General features: G+C 57.9%; 2 protein-coding genes across 2 annotated transcripts; one reads left to right on the top strand and one right to left on the bottom strand.

Moving 5' to 3' along the window:
• Window positions 1–638: 638 nt before the first annotated feature.
• On the bottom strand, window positions 639–9833 carry CDHR4 (cadherin related family member 4). The gene is made up of 20 exons (XM_040628237.1): window positions 9795–9833; window positions 8743–8797; window positions 8217–8401; window positions 7929–8091; window positions 7762–7853; window positions 7128–7238; window positions 6389–6492; window positions 6079–6215; window positions 5604–5787; window positions 5356–5509; window positions 5009–5102; window positions 4495–4698; window positions 4275–4414; window positions 3895–4045; window positions 3587–3807; window positions 3213–3355; window positions 2622–2678; window positions 2433–2520; window positions 2206–2236; window positions 639–1693 (listed from the first exon to the last, which is right to left on the bottom strand). Exons 1-20 carry the CDS (start codon window positions 9831–9833, stop codon window positions 1638–1640), a joined length of 2409 nt encoding a protein of 802 aa, XP_040484171.1. The 3' UTR covers window positions 639–1637.
• Window positions 9834–11526: 1693 nt separating this feature from the next.
• Window positions 11527–13314, top strand: INKA1 (inka box actin regulator 1). Its single transcript, XM_040628796.1, has 2 exons — window positions 11527–11733; window positions 12479–13314. The coding sequence occupies exons 1-2, from the start codon at window positions 11683–11685 to the stop codon at window positions 13271–13273; spliced, it is 846 nt and encodes a 281-aa protein (XP_040484730.1). The 5' UTR covers window positions 11527–11682; the 3' UTR covers window positions 13274–13314.
• Window positions 13315–13370: the final 56 nt, after the last annotated feature.

The following is a 13370-nucleotide window of genomic DNA, read 5'->3' as shown; positions in this document are numbered from 1 at the left end:
TTTTTTTTTTTTTTTGTCACCCACCCTGAAAGGGCGGGCTTGTTGTCTAGGTTCACTGGTGAGGAAACTGAGGCGCAGAGGGGGAGGCCTGGCCAAGGTCACGCCGCCTCTGGAAATGGAGGCACCTGATCTCCTACCTCCTCCTACTGATTTCAAAGCATAATACCCCCTTACCAACGGCTTCCCCAGCTTTGCCTCTCATCAGTGGCGAGGTGCAGCCATGTGTGCTAACTCCGAGCATTCCCTGGCCCACTGCCCACGTTTATCCTCTGCCTTGAGTTCAGTGCCCAGCACAAGCCCTGGCACACAACAGAAACTCCTCTTCCTGCCCTAGAGCATCTTGTCTTGAGTACGTTGACACTGCTTTTGCCCTGGACTGTCATGCTCTATCTCAGAGGCTGACTGTGAGTCCTAGGAAAACGGTTATCCCTTGTTCCCCATACAGAGCACCTAACCCTGGCCTTGGTTTCAGGGTTAGGAGCTCAAATGCAATCACACAGCCTGGAACCACATCAAGGGCCAGAACTAGCTAGTTATGTGACTTTTGAGCCTTAGTTGCCCCATCTATAAAACGAGGATAACAAGGGAGCCCTTACACCAGGGTGAGCACTCAGGAAAGTCTGCCTGTAACCACTTCCAGTAACAGCCTGCTACCAGGTTGCTGTCCCTAGGGCCACCTATAACACCCTCAGTTTTTGAAGCGAGTGTTTCCTACAGAAGGCACTCAGCTTCTTCCCTGAACTGGGACACCATAACTGGCTTAGGAAGGGAGGTCCTCCATTGCCCTGAGAGGGTTCAGGTCCACAGACTTGGCAGAGGGAAGAAGATTGAAAGAACTTAGGGAAATCTCAGTAAAGGTAGCCTCTACCCAGAGAGCAGGTCCTCTTGGAGAGCTGGCAGTCACCTGAGACCTGATTCCAGGCCGGGCAAGGGGAGAGAGCTAGCACTGCGTCCCACAGCACCTGCGCGCCTGCGGGTTACTGCAGGCCACCCGGCTGTGTGCAACAGCTCAACCCGGCTCAGCTTTGGGAGGGCTGAGGGCCAAGAAACCAGAAGAAACAAGTCACGAATAAATTGGAATATTCCGTCAGAAGGGGGCTATCATCAATCCCTCCGTGGCCATCCTTGCCACAGGGTTCTCAAGTTTGCACCAACTCTCACCTCAGTGCAAAAGTTCAGATCCTTCCCAAGAAAACCTCCACGCAGTCTGCAAACCGCACTGGAGGTTGGTGAGGGCCTTCAAGCAGCGACAATATCCTCTGTTCAGTGGGAAAAGGAAGCTCCTCTGCCCTCGCCATCCACTAAAGTAGGTAGTCTCTGAAGGGACAGGCTGATTGGAGGCCTCCTATGTCACTAATGAGGACAACAGCCTCTTACCTCTGCATTAATCACAGTCAGTCAGAGCATCATACAATGCCTTCTCAAAAGAAAAATAATCTTACTACTCCCTAGAGGGTTCCCAGAAGGCAAGGCACTCTCCAACTCGGAAGCACAGACCTTGGAGCTTCTCCCACAGGTGGGTTTCAAGGCTGGGACTCTTCCATTTGTAATTTTGTTTATTATTGAATCAACTTGAAGACTCAGCCCGTGATCATGCGAAGAAGAAATTCCATACATAGTGAAGCAGCTTCTCGGCCTCAGAGCCAGCGCCGGGCTCCTGTGAGCGTGTTGAACAGGTAATCTCTGCCTGTACCTGAGCTCAGGTGAATAGGAGGGAAAGACGGCAATGCCGACCTCAGCAGAACAGCCTCCTTCCCTTAACGGTAGGGGAAGACATTCCAGAACCCTTGGTGAGACCCTCCTTCTGCTTGATCCAACCCTTCCCCACCCTCTTTTCTCGGCAATCCTGTGAGGTCTGGCTCAAATGCACAGGAAGCATCCTTGATTCCCGCAAACTGGCCACCAGCCCCTCTAAGCCCAGTGCCTGATTACTCTGCCATAAATCACTGATGACAATGGAATATCTGAGGGCCTCTCCCCTCACCACCCTTTCTGCCATAGGCAAAAACCAGACCAGGTCTGAGTCACCTTCTGGTCCAACAGGTGTTTGAGAAACATTGGCTGAAAGGTGAATAGGGGTGAGAACAGACCCCATTCAGGGAAAAAGTGGATAGTGGATGCCTGGTGGTAAAAGGAGTTGCTAAGGTGGGTTAAGGAGAGAAAGTGGACCCAGGTGGAGAGTGGTTTGGGAAGAGGGGGACTCACGGGAGTCCTGCGCTCTGCCATCAAAGTGCCGCTGACGGGAAGAATGAGAGGGGCAATGAGTCAAGCCCTGCCCCCAGGGAGCAGCTGGAGGTCTGCTCCCAAAGGGGTCCGGAGTCCACCTGCCTCCTCCACCCTGATGGGGCTGGCCAGCCACAGGAGGCGGGCTTGACAGGGGAGTATCTAAAGCAGCCTCAGTGCCCACTGTACAAGCTGGTAGGTTAGCATACCAGGCTCATGACACTGCTGGGTGTCTGGGGCATCTCCATCCTCGGTGCCTCCATGAACCCCTCAATGGACTCCTCAGGTCCCCGGATACTAGGGCAAAGTAAGAGCAGGAATACAGGATAAGGCTCTTGGTCCCAGGCTGAGTTTAAGAAACAGACCCTCAGGTATAGAGGTGTGCAAAGGAGGCTGACCTGTTTAGTAGCAGAGCCTGGGCTGGTTTGCTTGGTGTCTGTAGCATCTGGGCCAACCTAAAATGCCAGGAGGAGGGACAGATCAGTGAGGGCAGCAGACCTGCTGGCTCTGGGAACAGGCACCATTTACCTGCCCCTCGATACTGGCGATAGCCGATGTCTGTATGCAATGCCCACAGCGTTAGCCCCACCTTCCCCTGGATTCAGGCCTGTGCCCACAAAAAACAAAACAAAATAAAACAAAACAAAACAAAAAACTCACTCTTAGGGGCAGATCGGGTTTGAAGTGGAAGGTTCGGGTCAGAAATAGGGATAAATGCCCAATGCATGACAAACTCTGAGTCTCAAGCACTGGCCTCATCCACACCCACCCCAGCCCAAAACCAGGCTCTGCCAATAAAGGGAGACAACTTCCTCCCAGGGCCTCTCTGCCTCTAACCTGACAATCTCTGGAGAGCAGCCCCCGTTACTAGCAGTTTGTCTGCACATCAGCTTGGGCGCTGTCATCAAATCTTGGTGAAACCACCTATCTCAGATGGGGTCCATTAGTGGGCTGGGGCGAGGCAGAGAGCAGAGGGATAGGAATCCTACCCCTGGAAGAGTCTGCCGAAGAGCCAGCCCAGAGCCAAGAGAAAGAGCGCACTGGTCACAGTCAGCACCACCACAAACCAGGGTTCCGGCTGCCAGAAAGCCTCCATGTCTGTCACAAGCAGGGGTGTCATCATTGAAGGCACCTGAAATGGGGGCCACAGCCCTGCCAAAATGCCCTGATCATGCAGCCTTCAAACCCCTCCAAGAGTTGGGCCACCCCACACCCCAGAATTGCTCTTCTGAATTGCTAAGCTCTTAACACTCAATGGCTCCCTCTGGAGTGCCTTCCCCCATCGGTCCGTCTGGAAAACTGGGTCTCCCCGCCCTTCAAGATCCTCTCTCCCCACCTCCCAAGGTCCCAAGGCCCCCCTCACTGTGGCTCTGTGGGTGCGGGTGGCCACTGTGCTGGTGCTCCAGGGAACGAGATGCACAATGACAGTGGCTGTGGTGCTGAGGTGGGGGATGGAGGGACCTGCATCAGCCACCCGGATCAACAGCTCATAAGTACGGGGCTGCTCTGGCCAGGGGGGCCCCAACATGATGTTGTCGTGCACCAGGATGGGTCCTCGCAGGCTGAATCGGCTCTGACTATTCCCTGAAAGCAGAGTGGCAGAGGAAGGGAACCACTGCTGGCCTCGGCCTGCTCCTTCCCCAACAGCCTGGTGGCCCCCACGGCCCTCACCTCCCACGATGCTGTAGGAGAAGGCCAGACGCTGTGGCTCCTGAGGCACCCAGCATGACACCTTGGTCACCTCCACACTACGGCCCAGGGGAGCGTAGACAGTGAGTTCCTGAAATGGGGGCTGACACTCGGGGGCATAGTCGTTCACATCCTGCAGGAAGGTAGCCAGGTCACCCCAAATCCCCAAGCCAGCCCCTCAGTCTCCCCCAACCACAGCCAGAGCCTCGGTGTCAGGAAACAGTTTCCAAGGGTTTCCGTAATGAGACACCACTTCCCTCCAGCCAACTGATGTAGGAAACTTAAGCCCAGGGTAGAAAAGTAGAATGCCAGAGGAAGATGAACACTTTCCAATTTTTTCCAAGGACTTGGGGCTCAATTACCTCAACCTCAATGGTAATGGTGCAGGAGCCAGAGCGGCGGTGGGTGGGGTCCTGGTCTTGGCCATGGTCAGTCAGTAGGACAGTGAGCTTGTACAATGTCTGCAACTCATAGTCCAAAGATCCCAGGAGGTGCACCTCCCCTAGATGAGGGGCCCACAGCCTCAGCCTTCAGAGTCAACTCTGGTTCCACCCCTCCATCCCAGCCCTGGGGTGGGAATACCGCTGAGACGGTCCACAGAGAAGGCGGTGGGCCCACTGGCGACGTAGTACTCAATGCTGTTGTGCGGGTAATCCTTGTCCGTGCCCACCACAGAGCCCAGCAGGGTGTAGGGCCCTGCATCCTCCCGGATCCGGAATGTGTGCGGGACACAGGCTGGGGAGAACTCATTGACGGGTGTCACCATCACCAGTACTGGCACCTCAGCTGGAGGCCATTTGGCAGTCAAGGAGCTGGCCTGCAGCGCCCAGCCCTTCCCTGGGGTCTAAGGAGGGAGCCACGGCCCTGCCCTGGGGGTCTAAGGAGGGAGTGGGTCTAGAGGAAGGAAGAGCAATAGCCGTTCCTTATTGGTGGGGGGGGGTAGTAGGTGTCAAGGAGAGAGAATGCCCCACCCTAGGAGTCTGACATGGAGTCAACCCCGCCCTATTGGTTTCTGTGGGAGCAGAGGTGGGAGGATAGGGAGAGGGGTACAGAACAGCCCTGTCCTGAATGTCCAGGCCTGGGTATGGTCACTCACTGGTCATGAGGGGCTGACCACCATCGAGCACCAGGATGGACGCTGCATGTTGAAAGCAGACCCCAGGAGTGTCACAGTCCAGTGTGGCGTTCACCTGGCCAGAGGGGCCACAGAGTGAGGCCGAGCCAAGCCCTGGGAGAGCCTAGAGCCACACTGGGCTGCAGCAGGTCAGGGCATCCACACATAGTCAACCCCGAGCCTCTGTTTTCTGGACTACAAAGCAGATTGACTTCACCACCATCTCCTTCACCGCCGTGGTCTCAGCTCCCACGGACCCTTGCCCCCCAACCCTCCACCATCCTGTCCCGAGCACCCCGCACATGGGTCTGGAGGCAGGGACTGGGTACCTCCAAGGCCCTGTCTCGAAGGCAGAGGCTAGCTGGGCCAGGGGGGCTGTGAAACCGCAGCTCGTAGTCGAGGGCGGAGCCGGGAGAGTCCGGATCAGCGCAGGTGAAGGTGTTCAGCACCGTGCCCACCGGCGTGGTCTCGGGGATTTCAGTCCTGGGAGCAGAGCGCGGGCGGCAGCGCACGAGTCAAACAGGCCCACGAGCCACCGCCATCGCCCCAATAGCTTAGGGAAGATTCCTGTACTCACACCAGCATCGCTGGGAGGCAGCGCGGGGGCCAGCGGTTGACCGAACGCACGTTCACCGTGAGATCGAGGTCAACGCCGGCCCACGGCATGAGCCGCTCATAGGCCTTCACCTGCAGCCTAGTGACCGCCGCGCCCCGGGCCTGCGCCAACTCCAGGGGCGCGGTGGTGCGGATCACGCCGTCTTCTGGGCGGGGTAGGGGTGGGGGATGCTGAGTTTAGCCCCGCCCCCAGCTCCATCCGGTCCTCATCCTCCCACCGTATCCCCCGCAGCTGGAGGGCGCTGAGCCTGGCCCCCCCGTCTCCTCCTCCTCCGAGGCTCGAGGCTCGCCTCTAATTCTAGCCGGGCCTCCAAATGCCACCTCGCCCCCGTCTGCCTCGGCTCCAGCCTCGTTTCTCAGGAGGGCGAGGAGGTAGCGCGGGTCACTCTGGACCAGCCGCAGAGGCATTTCTCACCCCCCACCCCAGTTCCCCTCACCACGTCCGATGGAGAACAGCGGGCAGGGCACTGGGGAGACGATTTCGTAGCGCACGTTGAACCCCCGGGCTCGAACCTGAACCACCTTACTGCCAGGGGCCAGGTCCTCCGGGACGGTGATATTCGGGGCCTGCCCCCTGGACCGAAATTGGGGGCACTAGCTCATGCCCCCTCATGCCACCCCTGGCCCTCTCCACAGGTCCTCCCCCAGGAGTTCCCTCATTACAGGAGCTAGAGGGGGACACCCCAGCAGCCCCACACCTTAACCTTACTCCTAATTCCCACTGTACCCAGGGCAGGGGAGCCTTACAGGAAGGAGATCTGACTGGAGGGAGCAGGTAAAACTTTCACCTTCAGCATCCTATGGCAGCTTCGATTTTGGCCAAAGGTCACCAAGATCTGAAGCTGGAAGACCTGCGGTGCACACAGAGCAGGAAGCGGATGAGTGTGTCTACTGTAGGTCTGTGCCTAGTCTTCCCCCAAATAGGCACCCCCTGCCTCAGGCCCTCCGTGGACAAGGAGCCCCAACCCTCACGCCACCCCGTGACCCGTCACTCTGCTGACAGGTACTCCTTTGAGTCCCATTCTTTGGGGCCATAAATTCTTCTTTTAGGATGCAAACAGCTCAAAAAAGTGTGATATCTGAGTCATTCACAATGTGACATCATCTTAGAGTTGCTAAGAGCCAATCATTAAGACATGGAAGTTTTAAAGGAGAAACTTCTCTAACGTCCTCCAGACTGTACTAGCCACTTTATCCAGAACTTTCTCTTCCTGTGTGACTGCTCTGAACACTCTCAGTTCTATTAAAGTCACTGGGAGCTCCCAGAGCCAGGGATCCCTTTTCTTTACGGAACTCCAGAACCCAGCACAGAACCAGGCCAACGTAGGAGAACAGCCAGCATGTGGCAACAGGTACGGATGTGGGCTACGTCTGAGCAGGGCAGCAAAATCTAGGAGGGCAAGAACAGACAAACCTCCCGGAAGTGGTGGCTCTGTCCATCGCATGCCCCATCCATACGTATCCCCAGGTCCCAAGTCAAGCTCACCTTTTTAGCCTGGCCTTTGAGGCCCTGGGATGGTGCTAACAGCCAACCTTGCCCATTGATGGAGAAAGGTCCAGGGAAGTATGGAGGGTCCTGGGTACTGTTGATGCTTATCTGACAGGACAGAGATGCTGGAGGCCCCAGCCCTAGCCCCCAGTGCCCCAAGCATCCCTGTCAAAATCCCCCAACACCCCAGCTGGTACCTGCCCACCCCGAACTCTCCCATTCCCTGCCCCAGGGTGGCTCCCCGAATTCCACCCTGAACCCTGGCCCTGGTCCTCAATCTTTTCTGCTTTTATTTTTTTTTTCTTTTCTGCTTTTAAATAAATTATTTTGTATTTTTTTAACAACATTTCTTTTTTTGGATTACAAAATAATACAGAATTTTCATGAAGCATTCAGAACACAAAGGAGAACCTGAAAGAACACAAGCCCCTGAGATGTCCTTGTAGGAACAGCCATGGTCATTGGGGGTGAGCAGCCCTCAGTGGCTCTCTCCAAGAACATGCATCACGCAAAGGGTCCCTCTGCAGTCTGTGTTTGGCCAGAGAGGAGCGGGGCCAAGGAGGGGCCAGGCTTGGTTTCCCCATGCGCCTCCCCCATCCTGTCCCCTCCACTGCCTGTGTGCTGGGCTCACCTGGGCACGCTGGGGTTCCAGGCCTGGGAGCAGCAGAGTGTACAGCTGGGCCCCAGGTGTGACTGTTTCCCGAACCTGAATGATTTCCCCAGCTAGCCAGAGGGGAAGTCAGGGAGGCTTTGTTCAGCCCATGCCTGCCCGCCCCCGTCTGCTGCCCCTGGCCTCACCTGGGCTGGCAAATCGGCCAGCACACGGGCTATAGTCAGGGTCCCGGTGCACATCCACATAGAGTGGTCCCTCCGTCACGTGTTTACCACATGTGAGCCGCAGCTGCAGTTCATAGTGGTTCACTGCTAGGGCGTCCAGCCGGGCCGAGCTGCTTAAGGTCACCTGCGGCAGATGGACAGTGCCATGGGGGACTCTAGGTGCTCCGTCCCCCTACACAACCTCTGGCCTGGTGAATTGAGGGCCTGCCCTTGTCCCCCCATGGTTCCCATCTGTGCCCATGACCCTACCGTGCCCACGTAGACCTGCTGCCTCCTGCTCAGGCTGGGTAGGTTGAAGAAGGTGGTGGATGGCTTCACACGGACCAGCTCCAGAGTGGGCTTGTGAGAAGTGCAGTTGAAGGAGAAGGACTGAAGGACGCTGCCAGGTCCCTGGCTCTCCGAGATATTTATGAACCAGGGCAGGCAGTGGAGTTCTGTGAGGAAGAGACAATTCGGGCTGGAGGCCCCCCCACACACAAGCCCTTCGGCCTCAGGGCCCGGTTGCATCTTGGGGCCAAACTGCCAAAACTCTTCCTTGTCCCCCACATCCAACCATGGCTCAGCTCTTTGAACAGAGTGGGAGTGAGGACTTGGTTGAGGAAGAAGCAGCCGCGATAAGGAGTGAGGGTCAGGGAGTTAGATCTTTGCCCTTCCCTGGCTCTCCCACAGCCCCTGCCCTGCATGGTAGCTTATCTGAGAAGAGCCACAATTCCACTCCACCGTGGAGTGTGTCGGGGCATGAGAACTGGAGGTCCCCCACCCACCGGCTCCTCACCAGAGACAACCAGAGCAAGCAGAAGCGCGGGGGGCCTGAGCACGGCCATGGTGACCTGAAGATACAGACAGCAGAGGCAACTCCGGAAGACCAGACGTGTTGGTCAGGCCCACCCTGTTGCCAGGTCAGTTGCTTAAACACAGCTGGGCAGGCGGGCCTCCCGGATCCTAGCCCCGCCCACCCCTGGTGACTTGAGCTCTAGACGCCAGACAGGCATTAAGAGGCCTGGACTACCCCAAGTTTTACTGCTTCCAGTGAATTCTCCCGTTCATTACTAAAACCCAAAGGAAATGTGAGGGGGAAAGGATCAAGCTTCAGGTAGGGAAACTGAGGCTCAGGGAAGTCAGTCTTGGTCATGCAGTCTTTGGAGAGACAAGCACAGCACTCAGAAAAACTGGGTTAGGGACTTGCTGCCCCACCGAGCTCACCCCCTCTCACCATTAGAATGTTATCTGCCCACAAATCTAAGCCCGGCCATCAACAAAACCTCTTAAAAGTTGCCTACATTCCAATAGAAAAAGAATCCTTGGTGATGTAAATCAAAATAGTGGTTATCTTTGGGGATATCAATGGGAGGGGGCACAAAGTATCCTCCCGGAGTAGCTGGGGATAGTCTGTATCTTGGTCTGGATGCAAGTGTACAAGTGTCTATGGATTTTAACATTCATTGAGCTGTACTTTTGAGAGTTGTCCATTTGTTGTATTTATGTTATAAGTCAATTTTTATAAAAAGTTGTCCATACTTGTTCTTTCTAGTTCATCTCTCTCTCTTCTGCCCACTATCATCAAACGTGTCCCTCTCTTTGTGAAACTGCCCTTGTCAGAGTCCTAGAGACCTGCATACTGCTAAATTCAGTTCATTGTCCAATCTTACCTCCTCAGCAGTATTTGACACTTGCCCCCTTGGCTCCTACGGGCCCGCACTCTCAGTTTCCTCCCACCTCCCTGGCTGCTCCTGCTTAGCCCCTTTGCTGGTCCTGCTTCCCTACCGCCACCAAGAGGACTCTTCCAGGGTTCAATCCTGACTGCTGCCCTCCTCTGTCTACACTCACCTCCCCCAACACATCCAAGCCCATGGCCTTAAATACCATCCACTCGTTTTGCCTTCCAGATCCAGTGCTGATCTCTCTCCCAGATTCCAGAGTCACACACCCAGGGGCTGACTCTGCGTTGGTCGCATGTCCACAAATAATCATTTGGTTTTCCTCCCCAAACCCGTTCTTCTCCAGTCTCTTTCCTGGATCAAGTCACGGCAATTCCATCCAACCAATTGTTCAGGCCAGATATCTAGGAGTCATGCTGGATGCTCCTCTTTCTCTACTCATATTCATGCATCAGCAAGGCTTGATCTTAGCTCCAAAACATACCCCAAAGTCACCCCCCCCCCTTTGCCCTGGCCCTACCCAGGCCCAGGCCCTCCCAGCCCTTGGTGGATGAGGGCAGGAGCCTTCACTCTGATTACAGAGTGGTTCTCCTAAAGCAGCTGGGATTACCTAAACAGGAGCCAGCCCAGGTCATTCCCTGCTCAAAAGCCCAGTGCTCCCCATCACACCATGAACAAAACCCTATACTTCTTTCTAGGGCTGCTAGGAGGCTGGTTTTGCTGACCTCCTTCCCCCAACTACCACCGTCTAGACACCCGGGCCTTCTTTATGTTAAGCCCTGTGCAACTCCTCTCTTCTCAGGGCCTTTAACTGGCTGATGCTTCTGCCTAGAATACCCCTCTTTTTGTTTTCTTTTTTTGAGAGAGAGAGCATGGGGTGGGAGGGAGCAGAGGCAGAGAAAGAATCTTAAGCAGACTCCAAGCTCAGCCTGGAGCCCAACCCGGGGCTCCATCTCACCACCCTGAGATCATGACCTGAGCTGAAATCAAGAGTCAGACACTTAATCTGCTGAACCACTCAGGCCCCCCTAGAATACCCTTCTTGATCTCCCATGATCGCTCATTCAGATCCCATACAGAATGCTGCCTCCTCTATGAGTCCCTTCTCCCAGTCCACCCTCATTCCCGCTATTTTTTTGTCTACTGACTTCTCTGTCTCAAGTTAGACTGTATCCTGGAACCTCCAGGGTGGCCTCCAGGAATGGGCTCTGACCATTCTGGACAGAGAGTGACGCCCTAACCCCCTGCGCTCAGTCTAGGTTGGCTTGTGCTGCGGGAAGAGGGAATGCGGGTGTCGCCGAGGTAATCACGGCTAACCCCGCGCTGCCCACTAGAGGGCGGCCCTGCCTTGCTCTGCCAGACGCGGGGCGGAAAGGGCGTGGGCTGGGCCTTGGCTGAAGCCCCTCTCCTGTGCCCCCGCGAGGTCGGGTGCTCCCGGAGTCCTCAGAGGGGCCGGACCCATCATTTCCAGGGTTTGTCGAGGCCCTTCCAGGAACGGATTCAGTGGGTCGGGCCCGGAGAGGGCCACAGCACTGCTAGGTCCGACGGTTGGGGGCGCTCTGCCCGCACGTGGGTGTGGCCGGGGGATCCGCGCTCTCCCGGAGCCTCTGCGGGAGGGACTGCAGTCCTATCCCGGGAAAAACGGGGAAGCGGAGGCTACCGCGGGGAATCGCCTTGTCTTGGGTCACGCAGCGAACCGCCCAGGGTGTGGGGGAGTCCCAGGCGGGACCCGCCCGGCTTCCAGCTACAGCCCCGCCCCTCCCTCCAGAGCAGGAGAGAAGTGGGGAGCCGGCGAAAGGCTCACCCACCCACTCGGCCGGGCCGAGGGGCGGGGCCGAGGTGGCCCCGCCCCGGCCCCATTGGCTGCCGCACCAGGGGCGGGGCGCGGCTGCCAGATGTTGGGGCGGCGGCGGCGGCGGGAGCTGCGGCCAGCTAGGAGCGGCGGAGCCAGGCGGAGGGCCGGTGCGCCGCTGGCCCGCCCGCGGGGCCCTCTCCGCGCCGCTCGCGCTGGAGTTCGAAGAGGAACTGGCAGGCCTGGCGGGGGCTCCGGCAAGGGCATGCACAGCGCTCGGCTTGACAGCTTCCTGGGCCAGCTCCGCTGGGAACTGGTGAGGCTTGGGAGCGGGTGTGGCTTGTGAGGACGCGTGTGGGGTGCCCAGCTGCCGTCCGGTCCGAACGACACACGGGTAGGGGGCCGCCCCGAGTGCCCATCCGAGGCAGGATGGGGGCGGGGCGGCGCAGATGGCCCAGATGGCCCGCATCGGGTTTCGGACCGTTGGGAACTGCGCTGGGCATCAAGTAACAGCCGCCCAGCTGGCCTTGCTGCCGGGGTGGCGGAGGGAGTTGGCGGGGAGAAACTTCTTTTGGGGCGGATCAAGGGGCTGCGAGGGACTAAAGAAGTGCTGGCGCTAGTATGAATGCCTTCTACCCCAGACTGACCTGTACCTCCTTCCTCTACCCCCCACCTGGCAAGTGCTCTTTCTCTGAAAGAGACTGTGAGCTTTGGGGAGCTGAATCCCTCAGGAAGCAGGGATGCTCCCCCACCCCCAAACAGGACCTACTTCCCGATGCAGGCAGGCCCGCAACCCTGCCTCCCGCCCTGGTGGCGGGTACCGACTTGCCCAGCTCTGCGTGCTGCAGCCTGCCGGACTGCCACCAGGTCGGCTGATGGGAGCCACACGAGCTACGTGTGCCAGCGCTCCCATGCCGGCCCCGTGCCCGCTGGAGGCTTGCTGCCCAGGCCTGCAGGCCTATCCAGCCCTCCTGGGCCTTCTGTTTTGGGACTGGTCTGGCCAGGCAGGCAGGGGGGACACGCACTACCCCCTCCAACCTGGGCCCTCTCTTCCTCCACAGCTGTGCGGCCGGGACACAGGCTCACCACCCATGTCTGGCCCCCTTCCACCACCCCCCAAACCCGGTCCACGTGTTCCGCTTAGCCACCGACTCAGGGCCTCAGATGCCTTGGAAGAGGACTCAGTCTGCTGTGTGGAAGAGGAGGAGGAAGGTGTGGTGATAGGAGACAAGGGTGCTGTCTTGGGAAGCCCCAGGGAGCATGCCCTGGACTGGGACTCTGGCTTCTCTGAAGTGTCAGGCAGCACATGGAGAGAGGAAGAGCTGCCTGTACGCCAGCACCCGGCACCCCCAGCATGGCCCCGGCATAGACAGCGCCTCTCGGCCAGTGGCATTCCCCTGCCCAGCAGAGCTCCTGTGGCCAGTGCACCACCTGCCCACCGACCTCGGCCCAAGTCTACCCCAGATGCCTGCCTGGAGCATTGGCGGGGGCTGGAAGCTGAGGACTGGACAGCAGCCCTGCTGAACAGAGGTCGCAGTCGCCAGCCCCTAGTGCTAGGGGACAACTGCTTTGCTGACTTGGTGCACAACTGGATGGAGCTGCCAGAGGCAGCGGGTGAGGGGGACGATGGAGGTGGGCCCCGTGCCCGTGCTCGGCCCCCTCAGTTCTTGCTTGGGCTCTCTGAGCAGCTGCGGCGCCAGCTGGCCAGGGCACGCAGGGCGGCTATGGCGGGAAAGAGACTATCGTGCCCACCTCGCCCGGAACCCGAACTCCCTGCAGATGTCTCACGCTTTGCAGCCCTTATGAGCTGCCGCAGCCGCCAGCCCATCATCTGCAATGACGTCAGCTACCTCTGACCCTGCCCTCCAGCCTGGGACAATAAAGGCCTTTCTCTGGACTATCTTGGTTCCATACCCCTGAGGCTCTAGGAGGTGGCCCCAGCCCTTTGAGGCA

This window comes from Ursus maritimus, unplaced genomic scaffold, assembly GCF_017311325.1.
Source record: "Ursus maritimus isolate PB19 unplaced genomic scaffold, ASM1731132v1 scaffold_14, whole genome shotgun sequence".
NCBI lineage: Eukaryota > Metazoa > Chordata > Mammalia > Carnivora > Ursidae > Ursus > Ursus maritimus.
The sequence above is the reverse complement of the archived record's forward strand: the minus strand, read 5'-3'. Positions and strand labels throughout refer to the sequence as shown.

Coding starts and splice junctions, on each gene's coding strand:
- CDHR4 (XM_040628237.1), bottom strand. CDS start 9,833: ATGGTATTTAAGGCCATGGGCTTGGATGTGTTGGGGGAG. Junction 8,402..8,742: donor GCTTGCTCTGGTTGTCTCTG/GTGAGGAGCCGG, acceptor TCTTCCTCACAG/AACTCCACTGCCTGCCCTGG. Junction 5,103..5,355: donor TTCGAGACAGGGCCTTGGAG/GTACCCAGTCCC, acceptor CCCTCTGGCCAG/GTGAACGCCACACTGGACTG.
- INKA1 (XM_040628796.1), top strand. CDS start 11,683: ATGCACAGCGCTCGGCTTGACAGCTTCCTGGGCCAGCTCCGCTGGGAA. Junction 11,734..12,478: donor GCCAGCTCCGCTGGGAACTG/GTGAGGCTTGGG, acceptor CTTCCTCCACAG/CTGTGCGGCCGGGACACAGG.